The 27557-nt window shown below is 37.3% G+C and overlaps 2 protein-coding genes across 3 annotated transcripts; one reads left to right on the top strand and one right to left on the bottom strand.

Annotated features, from left to right (window-relative positions):
* The first annotated feature begins 59 nt into the window (after nt 1-59).
* On the top strand, nt 60-17137 carry fanci (FA complementation group I). 2 transcript variants are annotated; one of them, XM_046859491.1, is made up of 38 exons: nt 60-189; nt 846-954; nt 1428-1500; nt 1582-1712; nt 1858-2011; nt 2110-2167; nt 2615-2656; nt 2785-2908; nt 3794-3879; nt 4740-4872; nt 5057-5137; nt 5239-5375; nt 5646-5826; nt 5902-5989; nt 6090-6220; nt 6368-6438; nt 6692-6806; nt 6977-7099; nt 7747-7815; nt 7936-8037; nt 8219-8398; nt 8478-8599; nt 8868-9029; nt 9202-9381; nt 10313-10479; nt 11252-11337; nt 11439-11555; nt 11655-11706; nt 11914-12041; nt 13107-13172; nt 13323-13419; nt 13593-13777; nt 15602-15658; nt 15819-15878; nt 15968-16045; nt 16133-16228; nt 16354-16458; nt 16730-17137. In XM_046859491.1, exons 2-38 carry the CDS (start codon nt 865-867, stop codon nt 16787-16789), a joined length of 3987 nt encoding a protein of 1328 aa, XP_046715447.1. In that variant the 5' UTR covers nt 60-189; nt 846-864; the 3' UTR covers nt 16790-17137. The 2 variants fall into 2 exon arrangements, with proteins under 2 accessions (XP_046715447.1, XP_046715446.1); XM_046859490.1 differs by having other exon boundaries at nt 3791-3879.
* polg (polymerase (DNA directed), gamma) lies at nt 16823-27538 on the bottom strand. The gene is made up of 23 exons (XM_046859492.1): nt 27433-27538; nt 26484-27082; nt 26088-26283; nt 25729-25896; nt 25175-25321; nt 24926-25005; nt 24634-24816; nt 24364-24521; nt 23989-24109; nt 23676-23900; nt 23175-23292; nt 21777-21854; nt 21531-21629; nt 21268-21428; nt 21098-21151; nt 20893-21010; nt 19814-19949; nt 19126-19372; nt 18922-19044; nt 18576-18747; nt 17672-17880; nt 17406-17566; nt 16823-16939 (listed from the first exon to the last, which is right to left on the bottom strand). Exons 2-23 carry the CDS (start codon nt 27047-27049, stop codon nt 16875-16877), a joined length of 3585 nt encoding a protein of 1194 aa, XP_046715448.1. The 5' UTR covers nt 27050-27082; nt 27433-27538; the 3' UTR covers nt 16823-16874.
* Nucleotides 27539-27557: the final 19 nt, after the last annotated feature.

Here is a 27557-nt window from a genome sequence, read left to right as displayed (position 1 = left end):
TTGGTTAAAAAAGGGGTGGGCATTAACAAAATAGGCCAATGAGAAACCACTTTTTGTGTAACGAATGGGAACGTTAGACTGTAGCTCCTCTGGCGGGAGTTTTATACTAAAAGAGTTTATACTGAAAAAGTCACTGTTGCCGTGGATGTGATCAAAACCAGCTAATACCGTCCAGTTTGACCAAAAAAGGTAATATTTGTGTTACGGATCTATGCTAATATATATACTAATATATACGCGCAATAATGCTTGTACAGACTTTAGTTATTTTAACGCTTGCAAACGAGGAGAACTCTGCGGTCGTACAATTTATTATTCTAACAATAAGGTCGCCTGATCGATAAATAAACAAGTAAACTACATCTACTTTAACCGTGCATGCTAATGTCTGTGTGCATAAACGAACTAGGAGCAGATACGCTTTGTTTTTATCCGTGACGTAAGACACACGCACAAGCACGCGCTGATTGAAGTTGCCTAGATATGTCATTGATTGCAAATTACATGTCTGGAAAGTTGTCAGTGTCTGAACAGCTTTTGTTGACTGACACAATAAAAAATCTGACTACATACAGTTTTGTGACCCTCTGAATATCACACTTGCCTTTGTACACTTTTCCTTTCGGCTGTTCCCGTTAGGGGGCGCCACAGCGGATCATCAGTCTCCATACCCTTGTGCACTGCATGGGGAATTAAACTTTTTACTTTGTATCATAGCAAATATCATACATTTATATTGAGAATTCATGATGCATCATGCTTATTTCCTGAATTAATATGGTTAAGGTATAATATGAGGAATGATGCAAATGTACATCAGTTTATTTTGTAAAATATGTTCACAGACTTTAATAATCATCCAGTATGAAAGCAGCTGACAAGATTTTGTCCTTATCGGAGGGAGATGGTATTAAGGAGCTCCAGCATCACCTGACTTCTCTGTCTAATGATCAGGTGTGTACTTAAAACACACAGAAACGATAATAGCTGAGAATCATACACTTGTGATTATATCCCTGAGCAGCAATGAGATTTTTATTGGATTATTATTTATTCCAGTGAGCTTGACCAGTTCTTTATCAGTTTTTAGAAATAGATTGTTGAGTAAGTGTTGTAAGAATACAAAATAAAGTAATTAAGGAATTGAATTGAAGTATTCTCTCTCTCTCTCTCTCTCTCTCTCTCTCTCTCTCTCTCTCTCTCTCTCTCTGTGTGTGTGTGTGTGTGTGTGTGTGTGTGTGTGTGTGTGTGTGTGTGTGTGTGCATTATTTAATATGGTACATACAGTATATGTGCAGGAAAATAGATTTTGTCAACATTCACCAAATCCAGTGATTGCATAAACAATAGAGCTGAAAGACATTTTTATTTTTGTTGTGCTTTAAAGGAAATGATGCTTTAAAATCTAAGCTCACTTTTTTCTGCAGTTGACTGCAATGATCACAAATGCTGCTCTGAAAGGCAAGGATACAGCAGCCTTGATCAAAGCTATATTTAGAGGTAATTTGCATGACACATGCTTCGGCACACGCTGCTTTTCCTAAACATTAACGAATGTTTTTTTTGTATGCCTTATTTAAGGCTCACCAGTGAGTAGTTCGGATGGGGCTGGTCGCAGGTTGTGTGTGTATAAACACTGTATTCCTCTCTGTGAATCGGGAGACCTACAGACAGAGGTGGCTTCAGATATTATCGGGTTGCTAATGTTAGAGGTAAAAAAAAAACTTTATGTATTAAAAATGTATTATTGTATTGTTTTCTTTAGTGGAATTCACTCGATGCCAAAAGCCATCGTCACTATTAGGGTCTAAAATGCAAGAGTATGCGTTTGAAGGTAAGGATTTTCCTGTGTTACAGACCCATGTTCTACCTGGCCCTGCATTGGCAGCGTTGGCATCTTTATATGTGGACGCAATAAAAGGGGGTGAAATGGGAAGTGGTAAATCACTAGAGCTTTTCCCTACCATCCTCACTGCCCTGGCAGCTACAGAGACTTTAGCTTATGGCAAAGGTTATGGTTTTCTCTCACACCACATCTCTGGGGTTCTTACATGTTTACATTTTTTATATCACTCACTACTGTTCTCTATTCTGTTCTTTTGTGTTTAGGAGAGTTAAGTGGAGAGGAATACAAGAAGCAGCTGATCAATAGCCTTTGTTCAAGCAGGTACGTATTCTTTTTTTTTTTTTTTTCTTTTGTCTGTTTTAAATGTATAATGGACAGATCAAAATTAATGAATAAGGCTCTATTCAATCACTGTGGCTATTTAAGGTGGCGATTGCGTTTGTTCTTTAACTGTGAATACAGAGCCAATCTCTCCGGTTATATGCAGTATTTAGTGCTCTCTCTGGTCTTGATTACATTGTTAATACATTGTTAATGAAGAAACAAATGTTAAATTTATACTTAAATGTGTGAGGTAAACCTAAATAATTGATTGACCGCTGGAACAATATTATATATGAAGAATAAACAACATATAAATGTACATTTTATAACATAATTATCTCTGTAAAGCTGCATTGGTACAATGTATATTGTTAACGCGCTATACAAATATAACTGAATTAAACTTAAAGCAAAATCTTGTAATGTATTTATTTTTTTTAACAGGTGGGACCCCCAGTGTGTGATCCACCTCACCACCATGTTCAGGTTAGAAAGAACCCAGAATGTTTACCCTTGAATTGGCTCTCAGCCCACACTGCTGTGGTATTTTATTTACGTTTTTACCTCTTTATCTGCACACGTCCTGGGAGTTTTTGTTTTTCTGTCTTTTAAAGGGATGTGCCCTTATCTCCAGAGGAGTTGCAGTTTTTGATTGAGAAGGTCCTGAGGATGTTCCATAAACTGGACCTGCAAGAGATACCTCCTGTAATTTACCAGCTGCTGCTTCTGTCTGCCAAGGTCTGCTACTTTCACATGCCTGCCTCATATTACACAGTCACACTATGTGTAAAGTGTTTATAAGGAGTAAGGGATATCCCTTGGCTGCGTATGTATGCCCTCTTTAGCGAATCCTATTTTCCTAATGCAGGTACTACTGTTTAACCCTTTGATGCACAAGCTATGCAAACCCCTTCTAATGCACAACATGGGTCTAACATGACCCGAATTCATTTCCCATGTTGTTTCATGGGCATTTTGTTTGCTTCATCTTGTTAAATCATTCAGCATTTAATATTCACTGATCTATGAATTTCATGATCCATGAATATTCCGAATATCTTTTTTTCAATGACAACAAATTATTTGAAAAAATCTTTTTAGGTTTTGTGATATTACATTCAATTTACCGACATGGATCAAAAGTGATCTATCTATGCAAGTGTGATGAAACAAAAGAATAAACTTAAGCCAACCTTTTGAAACTGAAAGCTACTTATTGGGTACAGATTAATGTAAAGGGCTACCAGTTTGATACACACTTCTGAAATAACAAATTTGCTCATTTTATCTTTAATTATGTTATTAATAATTAATGCTATTCATTTATATCTATATATCTATATATCATCTATATTTTATTATTGTCATTTTCAAATTCACACCAATGCAAGCGTGATTTAAAAAAAGAATAGCAACATAAAAAAATTAATGCAGCTCACTGGTAAGTGGCGCTATGGTGAGGTATTTAAAAAAAAAAAAAAAAACAAAAAAAAAAAAAGGCAACTAGTGGTGACCCCTGCTTTTATTGTTTAATGGATACACTGTTTAGAGGAGAAATAATTACAGTATATTTTATTTTTATATAGATCTTTTATATAAACAAATTGTCTCTTTCTTAAGCAGGGCTGTAAAAGGCTTCTGCTGGAGGGAATTATTAAATATTTTCGAGAGCAGGACCTTCGCCAGAAAGAGGAGCAAAGCAAAGGAGAGTATGTATGATTGTTTATGCAGTACATATATATGTATTGTATCAGTATTTGGACAGTGATACAATTTTGCTTCTGAACACAACCACAATGGTTTTGTTTCCTAAACAATTAATACATTTAGTAAATCCCGTTATTGCTTTATTTCAAATCCATTGTGATGGTGTATACATTGTGATGGTGTGTGTGTGTGTGTATGTATGTATGGATGTGTATGTGTGTGTGTGTGTGTGTGTGTATGTATATATATGTATATATATGTATATATATTTATAAATATATATATATATATATATATATATATATATATATATATATATATATATATATATATATATATATATATATATATATATATATATATATATATATATATATATATATATATATATATATATATATATATATATATATATATATATATATATATATATATATAATATATTGTGTGTGTGTGTGTGTGTGTGTGTGTGTGTGTGTGTGTGTGTGTGTATCTAGTGGTTAGGATGCGGCGCTCTCAACGATGTGGCCCGGGTTCGATCCCCGGTCAGGGAACCAACCCCAGCCATTAGGGTTGCACAAGCCTTAGTGCCGCTCCCAAGCCTGGATAAATGGGGAGGGTTGCGTTAGAAAGGGCATCCTGCATAAAAACATGTGCCAAATCAAACATGCGGATGGTCCGTTGTGGCGACCCCTAATGGGAGAAGCCGAAAGAAAGCTTTTTATATATATATATAAAATTAATGTATGGATTCTGCTTGAATATGAATGTTTGTGATGTTGATCCTGAGTTCATATGCTGTTTCACTGAGCCATGTGTGATTGTACAAATGCATAATGCTTTAATTGTGCTGTGTTGTCAGGAGTAAGGATGTTGAGGTACAGACCATCCCACAGGACCAGCTGAGGCATGTGGAAGGAACTGCTATACTGCACATTGTATTTGCTATTCGCCTTGATCACGAGCTTGGTCGAGAGTTCTTAAAAAATCTCAAGGTAAACACTTTTTTCAAGTTTCCACATGAGCTTCAGTTTTATTCTCATAGATTCGATATTCAGATTGTACCTAGAATGTGTGCATGGCTGCATTATTATACCCACAACCCTAAAAATTATTTTGATCGCATCTAGAAGCATAAATGTCACCAAATATAATCTAAAATTAAATTTGTCTCTGTAGGTATCTCAGGGTCAGCCACTGTGTCCCTTCAGTATTGCTCTGCTGCTTTCTGTGGCTCGCATTCAGCGACATGAAGAGCAAGTACGTTCTGGCACGTTCAGGAACTATTAGGAAACACTGCATTTTTGCACATGGCTTTAATCTTAAGATGGCTTTTTGCTTTGTCTCTGATTATTATGTAGGTGTTTGAGTTTTTGAAAGGTGCAATCACTAAGAGTTTTAAGGATGAACAAGCTCAGCAAGGTTCTAAGTTTCTTCAGGATCTGCTTCCCTCCTGCCACAGTGTATCTCACATGATCATGGACACGGTCAGAAACAGGTCAGCATGAGCTCACCTCATGTTTTACTTTTACTGTCCCGGTTAGTAAAACAGTAAAGAAATTAGATTTTTTTAGTGTAAATTACATGTTCGTGTTACTTATGTTATATTTTTTTTGATAGTTCACTTAGTAGTGCTTGTGTTTATTCTCCACATTGTTTGGGAATTTTCTGGTATTAAAACTGAGCACTGGTGATGTTTGACTTCAGATTCAACTTAAGAAAATAAATCTTTTATTTAAATTTATTTTTGTTTGTCATTTTTGTTTAGTGTGTTCGGCTGGGATCATGTCACACAGAGCTTGGTGCAGTTAGGCTTTATCCTTCTGGACTTGTTCGGCTCAAAGGCAGGACCTTTTGGAAAGACCACTGAAATTGCCACTGCTGTAGCGAAAACACCTTCTCAATTGGCATGTAAACTTGGTGGGCAAATTCTTCTAGAGAGCTTTAAGGTCAGTTTTGTTTTGTTATCAAGTTTAAAACTGTGTTTTAAACACTTATTTTAACAGCCAGTGTTTCACCTTTAGATACATGAGCCGATCAGGGGAGAAATCCTGGAGCAAGTCCTGAATCGTTTGGTTTCTAAGACAGCTTCACCAGTTACACATTTTATTGGTATTGAATTAATCATAATTATTAAAAAATTCCAAACATTTGCAACATATTTACAATGATTTCTAATTTGTAACAATATTTGATATCTCTTCTCTTCCAGATCTACTTTACAATATTGTGATTTCTGCTCCTATGATCCTTCTGGAGTCCTCCTCAAAAGTGATAGAGACCTTTGACCAGTTATCTTTCCTGCCCCTCACTACAGTTCAGGGGTTACTCAAAGCAGTGCAGGTAAACTCTAGAAAGAGCTAGGAATGTTTTATGTTAGCTAATGAAATATTTATACGTTTAACTTTGTCAAAGCATTTATACATTTGTTAATGAGGTAACAATGCTACTTTTTAAACTCTTATTTTAATTTTTATTTTTTTTCTTAAGCCACTGCTCAAAGTCAGTATGAGCTTAAAGGATGCCCTAATTTTGGTGCTGCGGAAATCAATGTTCTCCAGGTAATAATATAACCCACATTTGAATTTTGTACATTTCATGCTATTCCTTATCTGATTGGATGAAATTTGTATTGAATATATACCTTAAAATAAATAAATATATATATATATATATATATATATATATATATATATATATATATATATATATATATATATATATATAGGTGTGCTTTGTGATATTTGGAAAGTTTTACTATCCTAGTTATTTTATTAACCACAGAAAAACTAATCACTGACTGATTCTCTGTAGCCAATTGGATGGACGAAAGTCTGCTGTGGCTGGTTTTCTTTTGCTGCTAAAGAACTTTCGGGTCTTGGGAAGTCTGGCTTCCAGTCAGTCCAGCCAGGCCCTGACCTCCAGCCAGGTAACCAAAGTGCAAGTGCTTATGACCCACATGTCACTTGTTGATCATCTTCATGGTCTACACTGAATACAGAGTACAAGTGCTTCTCCAGCAGTTATTGATCACAGCAACACAGCATGCGAGGTTTGGTTGAGAAGTGTGAGTTAAAGGGTATGTGTTGTGCTCCTCAGGTCCAGGCAGATGTCCACTCGCGCTATAACACTGCTGCTAATGAGGCTTTCTGTCTGGAGATCCTGAACAGTCTTCGACGCTGTCTCAGCCAGCAAGCTGATGTTCGTCTCATGCTGTACGAGGTCAGACTTGTTTTATTTTATAATCTTGGATTTTTTCCTGTTATTCTAGACAATGAATACTGTGTATGGGTGCCAATCTACACTTAATACATATAATGGCAAAGCAAAAATCCCTGCATTTATGGCTAGAGGGAAGTGCAGGACACAAACAAGATTTCATTTATCTTGAGGCTTCTGTCTGACCAATCTGCCATAATAGGAGTGATGCTATGATAGTTGACCATCAGCAAGTTTCTCCTATCTCCACACTTTATCTCTGAAGCGCAACCAGAGGGACATCAGCTTCTTGTTTACCTTTTTCACAGAGGCCCTCCTGGTTGCTTGTTTTGGCCCAGCGGCCAGCTCTAGCCAGAGTCAATTCAATTTCAGTTATTTGTATTTATCAGTTTATTTAATCATTTAAGCTCTCTCTTCAAGCTCAGGAAGTTTATTTAACTTTCTGATTGGTTTTGGTGCTAATCTGCATTTTTAGCTATTAAAATTTGATTTCTGTAAAGCTGCTTTGAGACAATATCTGTTGTGAAAAGCGCTATAAAAGATAAACTTGACTTGACTTGACTTAAACTGTGCCTTTCCAAATCATGTCCAATCAATTGCATTTGCAATGAGTATTAATATTGTTGTTTGTTTAATAATCTTGATTCAAGGGTTTCCATGATGTTCTACGACGCAACTCTCAGTTGGCAGGGTCCATTATGCAGACACTTCTGTCACAGGTGGGTTGTTGTACCTTGGAGAAGAAAACTGTTCTTGGTATTTATGTTAAATATTTATTAACTTCATATTATTTGATGAATATTGCCTAATAAAATTGTGTGCCCATGTCTGTTCTCTAGCTGAAGCGATATTATGAGCCTGAGCAGGACCTTTTGCCACCTGTGAAGTTGGAGTCATGCATAAGTGCACAGGGTGATCAGATCTTCCTCCAGGAGCCTCTGGTAAATATATATATATATATATATATATATATATATATATATATATATATATATATATATATATATATATATATATATATATATATATATATAATGAGAGAGAGATTTTATACCCTAATAACATTTACATCTCAATTTTATCAAAGTCTGGTTGACTTCCTTTCCTTTTTTCCTCATTTAGGCTCACTTGCTCTCTTGCACCATCCACTGCTTGCTGTGGTATCAGAGTGTTCAAGATCCATGTGGAGGTGAGAGTGGTGATGAAGAGGAAGATGAAGAAGGGTTTCAGGATGAACTCCATACAATTCTGGAGAGTGTAACTAGACGCATGATCAAGTGTGAGCTGGAGGACTTTGAGCTGGTATGCACTTTGAACTGCAGGGTTTCAGACGATTCAAATTGTCTGAGGAACCTAAATAAATTTCATCTGCCTCTGATAGGATAAGTCAGCCGAGTTTTCCATGGCATCCAGTGTTGGAGTGAAGAACAGTCTCTTTGCTGTGCTGGTGATGGGAGTGTATGAGGTTCTCATAGAATACAACTTCATCGCAGGCAACTACAGGTTAAACATTGGAAGTGTTGTGTTATAAGGCTCTCTAGGCTTTCACCCCTGTTAGATAAAGCATCTAAATTGAACTTTTGAGAGTAAATTGGGAATTCTGAAAATGGATTGTTAGGATTGTTACATTTTTGTGAAAGTTTTGCTAGAGAACATCCTGCTTACCAAAGAATTAACATGGGTAAGAACAGTGTTGATTGTACCTAAAAGGTGTGTGTGTGTGTGTGTGTGTGTGTGTGTGTGTGTGTGTGTGTGTGTGTGTTTTGAGCAGCAAAAGCCGTTTTCAAGATGTTCTGGAGCTTTTTAATCATTACTACAAGCTGGCTGAGATCCTCAGGGAGAAGTCTGGAAAGGGCCGGACCCCTGCTAGTAAATCTCCCCGCAGTCTTCTCTCTGTGGGATTTGTGTCCACCCTATTGACTGCTCTCTTCCGGTATATAGCAGTGAGCATGTGTTTCAATGAGTATGGTCTTAAACTTGTCATGAATTTTGACTGTCACTGTAAAATAACCACCACAGATCACATGGTGATCAATGCATATTGTGTCTTAAAATGTCTGGTTCTGATCAGATATACACGGTTTGATTGCTATTCGCCTGTGCAGGGACAGTACTCGCACTCACGAAGAGAGCTTGTCAGTGCTGCGCTCCAGTGGAGAGTTTCTTCGCTACAGTGTGAGTGCAGCTCTGCAGAAAGTCCAACACCTGGAGGAGACGGGCTACACAGATGGACCTGATGGCCAGAACTCTGAGAAGACTTTCCGCTATCTCTGTGAAATCACTAGGTCGCCTCTTCTGCAAAACATATTCAGACTTTATTTGAAAGTGTCCTTTAAACACAGCTGGGATGGATTTTAAGATTGACAAAAACAATTTTAGATAGATAGATAGATAGATAGATAGATAGATAGATAGATAGATAGATAGATAGATGTACAGCATGATATATATATAATGTGTATGTACAGCAAATAAATGTAAAGGCTATAGCAGTGAAGATTTTTAAGGCTATGACAGTAAAAGAAAACTGCAGACATTGTTGAAAAAGTAGAACAAATAAATAGATATACAGGTAGTCGTCGACTTACGACCTATGCAACTTACGGCGTACGACAGTGCGTGCCAGCTTCCTGCAGCACTACCATCTCTGCGTTTTGAATGATGAAAGAATTCGTGAATCAAAATGGAGTAGAGATGATACAAATGGCATAAAATGAACAAATACTACTTAAAGATTTTTATAACATAATTTCACAATACTGTACATATAGCCTACTCTATTAACGTGCCAAATCGTGTTACGACCGGTCTGTCGGAACCAATCGTGGTCGTAAGTCGATGACTACCTTTAAAGGCAAATGCAGTGAAAAACGTACAGACACTTAATGCATAAGGTGTATTATCAGAGACATTACTGCACATTGTAGGTATTATATTACATATCAGTCAGCTATGCATATTTAGTCAGCTCTCTTGTTTGTCACCATAGGACTACTATTTGATGTACTTAAATCTGGTTGGTGGGCAATGATGCTGGGTTTTTTTTTTAAGTGCTGTGTGTGCTTTTTGTCCTCTTTATTAAACACACCAGCCATGTTTATCCAAGTGTAAAAGTAGAAACAAGATTTTTTCTTTGTTTGTTTGTTCTTAGAAAAAGAAACACTTTGCTAATGTCTGCTAAGTGCTGTAAATGTAACATCTCGTCTACTTCCTCAGTGTGCTAATGTGGCGATATACCAACATCCCATCATCTGTGGAGGATGCTGGAAAGAAGGAAAAGAGTTCCAGTGTGTCTCTGCTGTGTCTGGAGGGGTTGCTTCGAATCTTTAGCACCATAATACAGCAATACCCCACCAAAGTGTCCAACTTCCTGTCTTCTCTTGGTAGGTGACTTTATGCAGTGACAGAAAGTATATAATATAATAAGATTTAAGATTTTTTTTTTATTATTTGTCACATAGTTATATACAGAATACAACTTGCAGTGAAATGTAAACCACATATATAATAATAATAATATTTGAAATAATATTATAATTGACTTGGTACTTAGAGTTGGGATTAACTGGTGTCTAAGATGCAAAGACACCACAAAGCACAAAGACAGTGCAGGTGGAGAGAGCATGGAACCAGAACTAAATGTCTTATTTTCTAAGACTAATGACAAGGACGGAATGAGAGAAGACAGCAGGCACTTGAAAGAGTTGCAGTGACCGCTGAATGCAGCAGGAACAACAGTTAGTCAGAAAACCATGAGAAAACAATGAACTGTAACAAAATGTCGGTTTCTCACAGAACTTTTCTAAAAAGAGATTGGCATGTAAAAGCATTTTGTCAAATCATAACTCTTTTGGACCAATATACTCTGGTCAGAAAAAAATATTTGTGCACACTGAAGTCCAGAAGTAAAAGGTATGCAAGGAAACATAAATGGAGCTATGTACCTGGACAAATTAGAGACAAATCAGAAGCAGTAGACATTTCAACAAAACCTGACTCAAATCCTGTTTAATATATGTATGCTTTTGAATTTGAGAGTCCATCAGCAGGAATCTCTGATTGAGTGTTGGGGAATTTTTCTGATGTGCGATTTAAACATATTAATTCTGCAGCTTCCTATAGCACAAGTAATAGCTGTGTGTCTGTTCCCTTTAGATGTTTGTAGACAGGAGGAGGAGGAAAGTGCACCTGAAAATGGAAACTTGACAGAAAAGTCTGCTTTCTACATTCGGCAATTTCAGGTAGAAACGTTATTTAAATTTTTTCCAGCGAACCTACAGTGAGAGAGCATTCTGTCCAGACTTGATGATGTATAAAGCTGTGCATGTGTGTTTGAGAACAGCGTGCCCTGTTCAGCCAGCTGAGTGGAGGAGAGGAAGACTTCAACAGCAGAGAGGCTCAACTGCTGGTCAGCATCCTCAGTGTGCTGTCCCGCCTACTGGAGCCCACCTCTCAACAGGTACCCGTTTACACAAATACTTCCACTTGAACATGATTATAATCTTTTCTAAATATAGGTCTGTTAATTGCTATTCTTTATATGGATTTCTTTTTTAAGTTTCTACAGATGGTTACCTGGACAGTAAAAATTTGCAAAGAAACCAGCTTTGGTAAGCCTTGCTTATACCTCTGTGTGTGTTTGCATAATAAATCATGTGATGTAATTTAGTTTTTTTCCTGTTTGATGTGCATCAGTGCAGAGAATGAGAGAGAAATTTCATATAGTTTATACAAATCCTTAACTTCCGATCAGTTCAAGTTGAAAGGCTTGTGGTATCCATTATTGCTTATATGAGCTCTCTCTTTCTCATATACAGAGGATGTATCTTTTAGTAAGGGACTACTGTCTCTGCTGTTTGGTTTACATGTCCTTTACAAAAGTCCTGTGTCTCTGCTGTGGGAACTCTGTCAGGACATCCACAGTCAGCTAGGGGACATAGACCAGGTATGTGTGTCTGCCTATCTAGTTTCTATATGTTAAGCACAGTAGGAATATCATTTTTAAACTGATGTTTTATTTTATTCTTCTGTATTGCAAACTATATAACTATAACTAACTATCTATCTATCTATCTATCTATCTATCTATCTATCTATCTATCTATCTATCTATCTATCTATCTATCTATCTATCTATCTATCTCTATATATATATATATATATATATATATATATATAAAACACTATACATCTTATAGGAAACAAACGTAGTAACAGCATCAATTACATGATGATGTAAAAACAAAGTGCTGTATGGAGGTTTATAAGCTTCTAATGCTCCTTTGTATGAAACAAAGGGGAAGGTATCGCCTCGTCTCCGTCTCCTGCTGCGTTGGTGACCATTTGCTCATGATTTAACCAATGATCCGAGAGAATGGCAAAACTGTGTGAATCTTTGGTATTTCTATGATAATGAAGTGGTCTGAGAGACTTATCTGAGCCAGGACAGCTACTTCCCACCTGAGTGCATTGTTCTACTTCGGAGGGACTGCCCTCCCCCCAAAATGTGTATAAAACCACAATGCTTAGTTCTTAAAGCTGAACTTGATGACTGCAGCGCTAAAGCAGTACGCTATTACGTGTAGACTCGTCTGCAATAAAGACTAATGCTGATATATAGCCAGGTCGCCCGGTCACAGCCTTAACCACTACCTACAGTATCTTTAGCATGCGTATGAACATTGCAAATGAAAGCATTGCCACACTGATAAAATAAATACACTTACATTGTTACAGGTAGATGATAGAAACTGTATTTATACCAATGGGAAATTTACATAAATGTTTGTCTGCTTTAAGTGCATATACGTTTGTTTCTCAGAAAACCTTGTCATTGATTATATGTGCAATATACATCCCTTTTTGGGACCTAATTTAATTGTCATCTTTGTACACGATTTAAACTATAGGAGAAATGAGTTTTGATGCAAGACTAAAGGTGTTTTCCACACCATGCTTTCTTGTCTTATAGACTGTTACATGTTGATCATCTCCCTTTCTCTCTGTACAGGATGTTGAGGTGGAGAAGCAGTCTCACTTTGCAATTGTAAGCATGAAGACCGCAGCATCTACCACAGTGAGTTTTTTTTTTTTTAAAAGGCCATTTCTCACATGACCAGAGATCTGATTTTAGATTGGCTTATAAAGCACATGTCCATTTGTATTACATCTACATGCTACAATTTAAGAAACATTAATCTGACTGTTGAAATCACTCCCTCTCCAGCTCTTAGTGTTGTCCCAGGTGGGGAGGGTGTTGGATGAAGCAGATTGGTTGATAGCTAAGAAAAAAGCCCAGATAACATCTGATGGAACAAACACAGGTATGACTCAGTTTTGTAATATTTTATAAGAATCATCAACTATCCCATTTTATTGGTATAATTTGTACTGTTTGTACAGAATATTTTAGTTGTACTAAAACACAGTGATGCTCTTCAATTACAGAAGGTGTTGAATTGAACTGTGTTGTCTGCTGTATGTCTCTGTGTAACAGGAGGCCCCTCACAATCATCAGCCCAGCAGGACCCTGTGGAAAAAGCACTGACACTGCAGTTGGGCACGCTGCTGACAGCTCTGAATGAGCTTGTGCAAACAGCTCTTCCTCCTGGTGCCTGCACTGATGCCCTGCTGCGAGAGCTCAGCCGAACCTACGCCATTCTCACCACCCTCATTAAATACGTGAGATCCACACCTATCAATTGATATGCTCCCTAAAACAACATTTTTACAACAAGTTATTAAAACTGAAAACCCAGAAATGATGTAGCTTAGTAGTAAAATATCAAACTACCGTAATTTCCGGACTATAAGCCGCACCCACTGAATTATACAAATATTTTTACCATAAATAAGCTGCACCTGTCTATAAGCTGCAGGTGTCTACACTTAAACTAATGTACTTTACACAGGCTTTAACGAAAGACATGTTACACACTGTGTAACAGGTGAAATATGTTGCGCTTCTTTTAGGAGCAGAGCGGTATTTTGGGAATAGCATGCCCGTGCATTTTTCCGTATTACTGCATGTGTGCAGGACCGAGGATTATGTCCTTATTTTCTGATGCTGACTAACCCTTAACGCCGTTGCCAAGAAAAATAAAAAAGCACGAGTTTTGGAAACCTGTCTGTGCTTATATGATTTCTGTTGCAACTGGTGTTAGAGAGCTCTCCCTTGACCCAGACTCAACGCGTTACAACGGCTTGTATCTAAACAGTAGCCTACCAAGAAAGTCATTGTTCACTGTCTTCCTCCTTCCTTTCACAACTATTTCTCTTGGGAGTTTATCTTTTGGCATCATCGTGCGTTTAAAAAAAAAATTTTTCTCCTGATGCCGTGCAGCTCAGAACACAGGTGAAGTGCGTTTTTTTTTTTTTTTTTCGTTCCGTTCGGAAATTTCATTGGTCTAATGTTATGGGGTTCAGTTTTTTGGCTTGAAGTTTGTAAAACCGGGAAAAACCCAGGAAAAATTCATAAATTAGCCGCTTCGTTGTTTAAGCCGCGGGGTTCAAAACATAGGAAAAATGTAGCGGGTTATAGTCCTAAAAATACGGTAATTAACCATACACAGTTTTAATACTGGATTATAAGATATTCTGAAGGACTGCAAAAAGAACGGTTTAAAAATAATTATTGTATTATTTAGTATTTATTCCTGTTGTTTTATCAATCATATGTACATACAGTGAGGAAAATAAGTATTTGAACACCCTGCTATTTTGCAAGTTCTCCCACTTAGAAATCATGGAGGGGTCTGAAATTGTCATTGTAGGTGCATGTCCACTGTGAGAGAAATAATCTTAAAAAAAAAAAAAAATCCAGAAATCACAATATATGATTTTTAAACTATTTATTTGTATGATACAGCTGCAAATAAGTATTTAAACACCTGTCTATCAGCTAGAATTCTGACCCTCAAAGACCTGTTAGTCTGCCTTTAAAATGTCCACCTCCACTACATTTATTATCCTAAATTAGATGCACCTGTTTGAGGTCGTTAGCTGCATAAAGACACCTGTCCACCCCATACAATCAGTAAGAATCCAACTACTAACATGGCCAAGACCAAAGAGCTGTCCAAAGACACTAGAGACAAAATTGTACACCTCCACAAAGCTGGAAAGGGCTACGGGGAAATTGCCAAGCAGCTTGGTGAAAAAAGGTCCACTGTTGGAGCAATCATTAGAAAATGGAAGAAGCTAAACATGACTGTCAATCTCCCTCGGACTGGGGCTCCATGCAAGATCTCACCTTGTGGGGTCTCAATGATCCTAAGGAAGGTAAGAAATCAGCCCAGAACTACCCCTCCATGATTTCTAAGTGGGAGAACTTGCAAAATAGCAGGGTGTTCAAATACTTATTTTCCTCACTGTAGATGTGCTGTAGTAAGTAAAATTTTGTGGCCTGAAATGAAATAAAATTAATTTTATAATCTGCAATTTTGCATAAATCCTAAATTGTTTGAGAGGAATCTCTCTTGTACTGTTATTCCTTTTCTGCTGCAGTATATCCAGTTGTGTGTAGCTCATCCTGGTCAACTCCCTGCTCGTCTGGAGAAACTGGTGAGAACCTGTTTTATTTTTGTTTTGTTTTTTAAATTGCTGATGTAAACCATGAGGGAGAATCTAACTTGACAGATAAAATATTAATTCACATGATATAAAATTGCACATTGTTTTTTTTTTCTCTTATTTTTGCATGGGGTGTGTGTGCGCCATAAAGGTGAAGTTATCAGGCTCTCACCTCACGCCTCAGTGCTATTCGTTCATCACATTTGTGCAGGTAAGATCTTTTCTTTTTTATTTGCTTAGTTGACAATCATGTTATATTTTTCATGTCACATTATCTGTTGCATTGTAATGTAACTACAGAGTGGTGAGATGAATGGAGGCATGAATGAGAAGAAGAAGAAGAAAAGAAAAGAAGAGGAAGCAGTGGTTGCTGCCTCTGTACGGGTTTTTACTCTTCTGAATATATACTTCTGGCACATACTCTGCACTTTTCTAATGCTTTCCTTTGACACCATATTGCTTTAGGCCAAAGTTCTTCGTGATACAAAACCTATCCCCACTTTGATCTTCAACATTGAACAATATGAGAAGTTTCTAATTGTTCTCTCCAAGAAGTCCAAGGTAAACTGTCAAGTCATTTTATTTGATATTTTTAATAAGCAAGTAACTGTACAAAAATAGAATAAGGGTGCTGAAAACAATACATACAAAAAAAAGTAATGTTTAATAACTGACATGTTCTTCAGGTAAATCTGATGCAATATATGAAGCTGAGCACATCGCGAGACTTTCGGATCAATGCTGCCACTCTGGAGGCAGCGCTACAAGAACAGCAGCAGGAGAGCCAGCAGGTTTATTTTCTTCTGCTCTTTTACAATTCCAAATACTAAGGATATTTAATAGCTACATCAAATGCGACGGTTGAGGATTTAGCTGATATAATTAGGTATTAATAGAAAGTGAAACACTTTTTGTACAAGTTTTGAAATGCAAAGTAAAGATGACACTTGCATAGTTGTAAAAATTTCAAAACATTTACACACTAGAAAAAACGTCTAGTATGGAACACCTATACAGCTTTGCTTTTCCTAACAATGACCTGCCATCTTTCTTTTCTCTTAGACTGACACTCAAACACCTGAGGAGAGTGTGGCACCAAAGAAAAAGAGAAGAAAGCAGTGAAAACACATTTTCATTCTGGATTTTTTTTTACGATTCTCAGTTACCAAGTCAGGGGTTTCTCCTCCTTTGTACTGGACAGATTGGGCTATTTTCCTTTAGCCAATGACCCGTTAGTAATCTCGATGATCTGATAGATATCCAAAGCTTCACCTGTTTAAAAAAAAAGTGTTCATTTTTCATTTAATGTACCTTTTGTAATGTGTTAAATTCCACAGACACTCGTATAAATCTAATGTTCTTTAATTCCTCTAATTTATAATAAATTGTTTTTGTCTATAGAAAATACTAAGAAAATTATTTTTAAAAATCAGTCGTTATGTTTTGTTACACTTTAATTATAAAATGAGAAATGCAATAAGGTGTGTTTGGTCATTATGGCATTCAGCAGACACTGTTATTCAGATAAACTTTATCTCATCTATACAATTGAATGTTAAGGCTCTTGCTCAAGGGTCCAGCAAAACCACTGAGGTACCACTGGCCATGTTTTTAGATTGGAGTTGTGCTTACATAGACTTGACCTGCACAGAATTGTTTACACCGGAACAAGCACATTTCTATGTAAGAGCATTGTTTAATATATATATAATATATATATATATATATAAAATCACACCTTGTGATAGTCCAAATCGGCGCTCCAGCCCAGTAGGATTAGATGGAGTTACGCAGTCCATGTTGACCTCTTTACGTAAGCACTGGTCAATATCTACAGCACTGAAGAAAGCCACAGACTGAGGGAGATCGTTCATGCCCAGCTTATAAGCAAATATGCATCTGTGGAGACACAGCAGGCATTTGTGTCATATGGAATTATGCACACTGCAGATAAAACTCGTTCAAAGCAGATACAGACAGGTTAAGAATAAACCTTGCACTAACCGAGTAAGTAAGTTGGTGATTTGTAGCGCGAGTGCTGCTCTATAGCGGTCCTCGCTCTTTACTAGGTAGCGCACTTCATCATGGATGCTGATGCAGAAGCGCCCATCTATGTCATATTCTTCCATCAACCACTTCATGGCCACCAGCATCAGGTGAAGGTAGTCCACTGCTGAACTCTGCACTACCCAGTTTACCCTGCTGGTAATAAACTAAAAATACACACACACTAATACTGCATTTATGTCCAAAAGTACTGGTGTACTTGCTTTTACAACATTTATGCTTCAAACTAGTGTGTTTAGAGAAAGGTACAGTTTGCATTTGTGAAACCTTTACTAATAATATTTCTTTTTTTTGCCCTCATTTCCTTTTGCTATCAATGAATTGTTTTTTTTACTTCAATTTCATTCAATGCATGTGAACAGTGGAGACTGGAAATGCAAGCTCAGCACTATGGAGTTGCAGCCCAAAGTGCAAGTTTGAGGACCTGCAAATTCACATTGCATGAAGACTAGTGACTCTCTGCATGAAACATTGATTAGAGCATTGAAGATTTTGCAGCATTCTGTTTTATGCAACGCATCTTAAAAAAAAAAAAAATAAATACAATCAACAAAAAAAAACCGCTTGGATTGAGGTGTCACTGCGTACATAAACATGCTAGATTTTAGCATCATCACAACCAATTGCCACCCACTTTCACAGCATGTATCTGTAAATGTAATTTTTTTTTTATTGTAAAGGGGTTACGGTTAGGTTTAGTATTTCTCACATTTAGCAAAGTGCTTCAAAAATTACAAAGAAGTCTTTCTACTTTTCAATGTCAGAAATCAGTGCATCTTAAACAGTAAACTATTTGATTTTGTAAAGGGTTCTAATGTTTGTTGTTAAAAAATTAAAATACCTCTTCTTTGACAGCAGCCGGCTCCAAGGCGCGGGAGATTCTACAGCCTAGCACAGGGGTGGATGGCTGCTCTGAGTGAGCAATGCTCTCCAGCTTGTTGAACATCTCCGATTCAGTACCTCCACTCCACACACGTCGTCCCACTATATCCCACTTCCTCTTACTCCGAGATCTAAAACAAGTTTTATTCAAAGGTTTTCATAATTTAGTGACTATGATGATCCCAAATAACTTCTTACCGAACCTCTATGAATCAAGTCAGCCAAAGCTAAAAGATCTAAATACAAACTTCTTAAGTGTCAAGTCTCAATTTTAATAAACCTTAATATACGTTCAGTGATCTCACCTCTGACCCAGCAGTTTTGAAATCCGTCTTAACTCCTCTCTGGACACAGTCCCGTCTTCATCCATCTTCACATCCACACCCAGTTCTTTAATTAACCATTCTCCCTCCTCTGACAGATGATACCTGGTTAAAATGAATTCTATTTCAAGATAAACATGTCATTATTAAAACTGGCTTGAATAATTGTCTCTCCACCGGTTGTACCTGCGCAGTCCCTTAGTAAGGGCATACATCTGGCGCGCTTTACTGGCTGCCTCAGCTTGGCTGAGTCGATGGTTAAACTGCATGAGTAGGCGCTCAGCAAACGGCTGGCCTGCACCGTAAATGCGGCCGTAATTGAAGACTTTGGCGTGCTCCCGGCTGATGCCCACAGCATCTGCAGTGCGGCTGTGCAAGTCTGTGCCCTGACTCTTCTTTCCTTGTAAGGTCATCCACCCAAACGCTGTACAACCTGAAAGACACAAAGAATAAAACCATTATTTGTTGAACTGCCAACCAATCAAATGATCCTGTATTTAATTTTCTTCCACTGAGATTTTAGCAGCATATTGTGGAAAATTGCACATGTATTTTCTATGGAAAACAGGTCACGACATTTTAAACAGATTACAATGTACTGTAAAATACTCATACTGAATAAATATTCTTTCCCAAATAAACTAAAAACTGTAGTTTGATTGTACACTCTGAGCTACCACCTAGTTTGTGTTACATTTTAAAGATAAGTTTGAAATTTTGGGGGAAATGCTGATCTGGCAAATTCAATTTTGCCAGTAATAATAATAAAATATTGACAAATTGCTGAACTAGGCAGCTGGGTGTTTGCCTGCTCTACATTAACTTTGACTCAAATGGAACTGGAAAAGCAAATCAATATGGCATCTTATCTCACCATGCAAGCCAGCAAAGTGAGACTCTCCAAGCACAGCTGCAATCCACAATTCCTGTGAGTCAACGTCTGACCCCACCAGGTGATAACCAGGGGGCACCTGCACCATTGCTTTCAGCTCGCTGCCTACACGGTCCCGCTGCAAAAACATTAAGGACACACAAGCTTTTAGGGGATAATTAAAAAAGCTTTAGTTAAAGCCTTTCTGTCAATCTATTCCTTTAGTGCGTCATAGCTGTGAGTAAGGACACATTAATGTTGCAGTGTAGATCTTCTAAACTCCACACAACCTTGATGTGGTTATTCAAGGACTCTGAAAGCCCCAGGGAACTCAAACTGGTGATTGCTTTGTAATTAGAGTAATAATCATTTTGGGGTCATACAATATGCATGCACAAAGTTGGAATAATTTGTCGTTCTGTGCTCTGCATTTACAACAGAATTCCGACCTGTTTTGATACAAGGTCAGAGGGACTTGTGAGGAAAACAATACAAGCACATCGCACATTTCTCTACTGTAAAAGAAATTGGGTTTAGGAAACGCTGGTTATTCCTCTTTAATGCTTTTAAAACACCTAAATAAAGCGGCACAAACACAGTGTGTGGTTTGTGTACAGAGTGTGTGGTTACTTCAGGAGAATAAAATGGGGTGTTTGCAGTCTACATTAGAAATGTAATGAAGGTTTATCTCCAGAAATATAACCAGACCAACAGTCAGTTTAGAAACCAGTCTAAAACCAAAAACAGGACTCAGGACTTAGGAAAGATCTACAGAGTGTCCAGGAACCAATAAGAGCAAAACTACATTTAGTATTTTATTTTTTACACGTTTGTAATTGCTTTACATGTTCACCTAATGCATTATTTAGCCACTGCATCATACTTGTGCAAACTTTGCTCAATATATTCAAACTGGCTTCTTCTCAGACTTTATAAAGTAATGCTTGTTATTACAGAGATCAGTTTATACAATGTTTCTTGGGAATTTTATTAGTTGGTTATCAATAAATAATAAAACAAAAAAAACTTTAATTGCTTTTTTAGAACTTGATCAATTAAGAAGGTGATTTTTCCTTCCTTACCCTTGCATTACTGGCGGTAAGCCATGTTGGTTCGACAGCTCTGCGAGTAACCGTCCCAGCTGTAATAACCTGCGGTAAAATGGCACCATATTGCCCCTCCTCACTGTATTCATCATGTCTGTGCAGGTCAAAGAATTTTTTTTTTTTTTTTTTGAGATTTAGCAACAATGTAATAAGAAAATTGTGAAAAATAATACTGACATACTTGATTACATTGCGAGGAAGTTCTCCCCTCCGTAGCCAGACAACCATCTGAGAACTTCACAGACAGACAAAAAAAAATCAATAACAAGAATGTACAATAGTCTAAGTCAGTAAGATCTGACCAAAGGGAATTTCACAAGTCCATTACTGGCAAAGCACTCAGGAGTGTACCTGATGCGTTTGTGGGCGTTTCTCCAAAATGAGATCATTTTGTTGATCTCCAGTGCACGTGCTGCATTGGTTCCTCCTCTGCCTGCCTGAAGGGTTCCATCCTCCATTTTAGACAGAAAATCTTTAGAGAAAGGGCTGCCCACGTTATTCTCATTCCCATCCTGACAAAGAAGATTACTGCTAAAGTCACACTCAACAGGGCCGTGAATGCAGAGCAGTGTTCATTCTTACAATCAAATCTTCAACTGAGTGCCTCAGATCACCTTATGAGGTAGCTTGAAAAACCAACATCCAGGAATGTTGACATCATTGTATGGCCCATTACCATGGTGATAGGGACATTCATGAGCTGAGTCCATACTCTGTTATATCATATAGATATAAACAAGGGAAATGTTTAATTCCTAAATATGACTACTTAAAAATTGAATATTTAGAATCTGTTTATTAATATATTTAAATACTTAATTATGCAAATGCTTGTGTCTGTGCCTTAAATGGAAATTTACTTTGGTCTTTTTGACCCTCACTATCTGTGGCAATGCTTCATCTTCAGATACAGCCTCCAGCCGGCTCAACTCCTCCACCTACAGGACAACAGACAAACACACAAACGCATGCACACATGCTGTTATATTAAAAGGTACTCCCTAATGTTCAGATTTACTTCTGTAAGACGTTTAATTCTCTAGATAACCAGCAGCATCTAAAAATATAATTCAGTACAAAATGTACTGAATTATAAAAACTGTACTAGCTTAATTTTTTAGAACAATCACAGTCTTAAGATCACCTTATACATAAAAGTTGTAATGTGTATTTCTTGATAAATGCAGATCATTTGTATCATTGTATTAAAGTCTCACACTTTACCTTCAAGACCACAGACCTTCAAATCAAAGGGTTCAGAAACGTGTATTTCCACCGAAATTGCACCCCATTGCACTTTGAGTGCATTTTTATAAATATTATTATTAAACTTAAAAAACAAAACAAAGAAAAGACTCTAGAGTTAGCGCAGTGTCACTGTGGCTTCTCACTCATACTGGAAACAAGATTTGTTTTGCACATGCATAAAAACGCTAAAGAATCCATAACGCTAGCGTTAGACCCTAACCAGGCTAGTTGGTTGGTTTTCTCATTTTTTAAATTTGAATATTCTGACATATACACATATTGAGGGAGGGAGTGAATTAAGGATTGGAGGAATGAAGACATTTGCTAATGTATGCTGAAAAGAGTAGAATAGTTTAGATCATACACACACACACACACATCTGTAACCCCCAAGTGAATTCTAACAAATGTAAATTATTAAATTGAATTTTTCCATTTATAAAATTGTATTCATAATTATTAATTTATTTTATTATATCAATATAATAAAAGTGTATTTCATACATTTTATTTATTCTATTAATGATATTATACAATATTATTTTATAAATTATTTAACCAAGCAGGCATTTTATTAAAATGTTTGCAAAAATGTAAACTGTTCAAATGTTGATGATCACAAATGTTGATAATAATAAAGTGCGTTAATGGAAAACGACAAGCAATTTTATGTTTTGCATTTCTTTCCCCTAAACGTACCGAAATCTAACCGAACCGTGACTTAAAAACCGGTGAAACTACCAAAGAATAACCAACGTCATATTCAAGAAGGTTGGTTGAGATACAATGTATGCTGGAAAAATTCATATGGTACGGCAAATCTAATGATGGCACCAAAAGCATAGTGAGTAGCATTGACTACACTCTGTGCTAGGTTTCTGGGTGATTTTGCTCCAGGTTCTCTGGTTGCCTGCCATCTCCCCAAAATAATCTATATGATCATATTATACCAATTGTGAACAATGTATGCAATGCCCCACAAATAACTTGCATCTCATCCAGGTTCTTACTGTTTGCCACACGCTGCTGTCAGTCAGCATAAGGTCATCTGAGGGCAGACTGTCCAGACACTGTGGCTGTTCCTTCCCTTTCTGTTCACAATATTCTTTGTAGGTATTTTCAATCGCCCTACAGACGGCAAATACCAAAAAAATTATTCCATTTCAAACCCATAAAGCGAAAATGTATTACATGTAAAAATACTAAATAAAGTAATAATATTATAATAATAATAAAAGAAGACAAAGAAGAAGCAGCAGCAGATATAATAAGAATAATGCAAAATGTTAACAAATTATATCATTTTATTTATAAAATGTGGGATGCAGTTAAGTGAATATGTTAACCGTGTAACTGTTATGTGGTCAGACAAAAAAATTCAATTTTTGGGGCACCAAAAAAAAAAGTATGTTAGTTCTTAAGAGCTTAATAATGGATCTTCTTACTGATTTGGATTTCATAAATGCTCACAAAATGCTGAATTAAAAAGCAGAGTAATGACAATTACTTACCTGTAGGGACATACAGGTCCTTCCGTGTCCTCTGGGGTCTCCAAGTTGTCTCTTCGTCCTGGGACAAGGTAGCCCCAGCCATGTTTCTCTGTGTAGTGAAGAGGAAAACCATCCCACGTCAGGCCCATCAGCTTGGGTGTCACTCGCATCTGCAGGCTGATCAGAGTGGCTCCAGGAGACCATTCCTCCTCCTCAGACATCCTCACACACAGCTTCCGGTACCAACTAAGTGACAGAAATGTGAAAAGTAGGGAGAAAAGTTACATTAGCCAATGACATGAGCATAACCCGCAATAAATGTGTGTTCACTCACCCAGGGTGTGCAGGCATGTGCTGTCTCCTCTTTGGCAGGCAGTTTACTGTACCCTTTAGCTGCTCCACAAGCTCTCTGCTGGGGTTCTTCATCTCATCCTCTTCCTCTGGAGGTCCTGGATCTGCAGAGATATATATATATATATATATATATATATATATATATATATATATATATATATATATATATATATATATATATATATATATAAAATCAGGCAACAATGTTATTTTCAGAAAATCGGATAAAAAATAATAAAAAGAAACACATCACACAGTATGTTATTGAATGAATGACTTCTCAGAGGCTCACATAAACACTATGTTGCACATAATAATAGTTTGCACATATTGTACTTTAATAGCTACATCATACCTTCATCCCACTCTTTCTTCAGGTTGCCAGATGCAGATGCCATTGCTGCTTTTTCAGTTTCTAGCTTTGCCTGCTTTCTCTTACTCATAGTTATTTTCTTCTTCTTAAACTCCTGAACATCCCACTCCAAGTCCCAAAGCCAAGGATCCTCCTTGTACCTTACATGACGTTCAAGTAGATGTACTTACATTAATTCTTACATGTGAAATTAAATCTTTAATAAACTATGTATAATAAAACACGTATTGGAAGCATAAAGATGGCCATTACTTGTCATCCTGCAGTAACTGACATGCATCATCTGCAAGAATCATCAGAGACTTCTTCATCTCTCTTTGAAGCTCCTCATATGTGTCTTGGGCATCCTCCAAATACCGATCCCAGCTCTGATTGATAGGCAAGTAGCAAACACCCATCTCCAGCATTCCTGCAAAAGTCACTGGATGGGGACACCTATATCAAAATAGAAAATAAATAAATAAACAACAGGTTTGTTGACAGGTTATACTGTCTTTTAGTTTAAGAAGAAAGATATGTGAAGAGTATATGTGGAATATTATACCTTTCCATGAAGAGGGACAACTGTTGAATAAACACCTCATGAGTAGCCAGAACATCTCTTGCACAATACAGCATAAGCTCCTGTAAGCATAAAATTAGTAAATTATTAATGAATAATTTATAAATGCATCACAAAGTACATTTGTAAACCAATTGTTTTCTTTTTTACGAGTCTTTGATTGTGATTCAGAGCATGAGTATACAGAAAAAATATTGACATTATATGAAAAACTTCTAGGTGTTCTTTTACCTGGAAATTGCTCCGAATATCACTCATGCTGCCCTTAACAAAAATATCCCTGGCTTCTTTTTCCAGAGAATCCCCTCCAACATAGAGGGCATGAACATCAGCTAGGTTATTTATACTGCTTATACTGACCCAGTCCCAGGAACCGATCTAGGAAACAGCACACAGAAACATCATCATGTTTACATGCACCAGGATTCATGAAAACATTGCAGGGTTATAAAATGATATATAATGTGATCGTTATGCTTATTTAGCTCAGTGTCTGGTTGCAAACTCTTAAGATATTCATTTAATGATATGCATACATACATTTAATTTTGCTAATCTTGTCAATAAACATCATAGATTTATAAAGGTGAAGGAATATTAACTATCAATAACATTGTCTGGCTGTGATAAAGTGTAATTAAGATACAACAGCCATAGTTGTCTGAATAATGATATCAATATAAAAACAATATATTAAGAATAATTATGATAAGTAATCCTGATCATCATTCCAGCAATTCTTGTATAGACCTAGTTTATAGTAATACGTTAATAAGTCCACGAACCGCTGGACCCTCAGGACGACGTCCAAGCTTCTTTATGTGCTGCTTGACTTCATGCAATCCTTTTCTCTTGCCATGCCTGCTGGCCATCCAGAGGGATCGCTGGAAACCCGTCAGCCCTGAGATAGCCATGTGGAGGCTCATTGTATCCAGAAAACGCATCTTGGAGCCCTGTTCATGAGCAACGGTATATACTCAATTACTAAATCAGCAAACCCTGCATAGATTATAGGTGTCATTTAGATCTAAATAAAAATTCAATAAATATAAACTAATGCAATCAGTCAGGAAAACAATAAAAAGTGTGATCAATGTGGAAAATTCGTATTTGATATATGAAACACATCAATGGCAATGTGTACCTTTAAGAGATACTGCTCTTTAATGTGTGCTCGATCAAAGCTGACATTGTGTCCCACTGTGAGTCTCTCCTGCCAGTGTCCACCTGGAGGCCTGCTGGAGTTGGCTGCAGTCTCCAAAGGAATTAGGTCTGCTGGCGTCAGCTGACTGGACCAGCTGTACCGCTCCTCAATCAGCCTTTTACTGCACCATGAGTACCTAGGGTGTTCATCATCAGATAAAAAGAGCCCAATAATTCATTTCATAATTCAATTCAAATAAATTCATTTTCAGTTCAGCAGAAATACTGTATGTATTAGAGTTTAAAATGGGTGTGTCCAGTTTTATCCACAAAGCAGTGCAGTGGCTGCAGCCAACCGGCCCATTTGCAGCCCACCGAGTTAGAGTTTACATCTCACCAAGCATTTGGAGAAACAGCCACCGCCAGTGTGGGACAGTGGCCCTCAGCCATGCAGACTTCCACGTCAAAAACCAGAGCGTTCTCCTCTGGAAAATCCACCTTCATATGTTCTCCATTTGGGCAGTACCTCACCCAGCCCACTTCCCACGCCCACTGCAGGGGCATGTCAGGAAGCTGTGCTTGCTGCAGAAGCATGGCTGCCTTCAAATAAGGCAGGCTTTGCTTTTGTGCAAGTCTGCAAAAGTGGTCATCAATGTTTTTGCCATACATATCTGGTAACTTCAGCTCCACATCACTCAACAATGGTGCTTCCTTTCCCCAGAGATTATGCTTCTCTAAATGCCCTATGCTTCTTTTTATGCCCTCGCTTGAGTACTCTACTGTTGAGGAACGAAAAATCTGCTCATGCAGATTCTTGGAAAGCATCTGGATGTTGAGGGGGTTCATACGGGTCTGAGTGGAGCGCTCCTGCCCTTTGGGTTCACCTGCAGCTGAGCACCTTCGTCTCCGCAGAGCCGCTGAAGGGCATCTCCATCTCCTCCCAGGAGACACCAGACGGAGCATCTTTCCTCAGTTTGCTTTTGGGTGATTCACATTCTGATAAGTCAAATAAATAGATATAATAAATATATACGAATACACAAATGCACACCATTAACTATCAAAAATGAGTATAAGTATCATCCATGAAAACTTATTTTAAAAGCAGCAACCCAAAGAAAAAAAAACTGTTTTTCCAAACACTACAAAAGTGAAAGTCCACTGGATCATACTGACAGGAGCATCGTTATAACATGTTTCTTTAAAAACTTATAATGTGCTCTTGTTTGCAAACTTCAGCATGTAGCGAGTTTACACGTGTAACTGCGATTTACAGAGAGCAGAATGCGCCTAAATTACCGTCCTGCTAAAAAATATTCAAATTGAAACATCATTGTGTTCCTCACCACAGTGTTATTCATCCCCGCGTGTTCAGACCGTGCTTTAATTTCAACCTGAGGATCAGGAACATCACACAACACCGACCATGTAGCCATCTTAGCTGTCTTCTACTGCTCCGTTTCTTATACAG

This window comes from Silurus meridionalis, chromosome 10 (genome assembly GCF_014805685.1).
Source record: "Silurus meridionalis isolate SWU-2019-XX chromosome 10, ASM1480568v1, whole genome shotgun sequence".
NCBI lineage: Eukaryota > Metazoa > Chordata > Actinopteri > Siluriformes > Siluridae > Silurus > Silurus meridionalis.
This window is presented reverse-complemented; position numbering and strand designations above follow the sequence as displayed.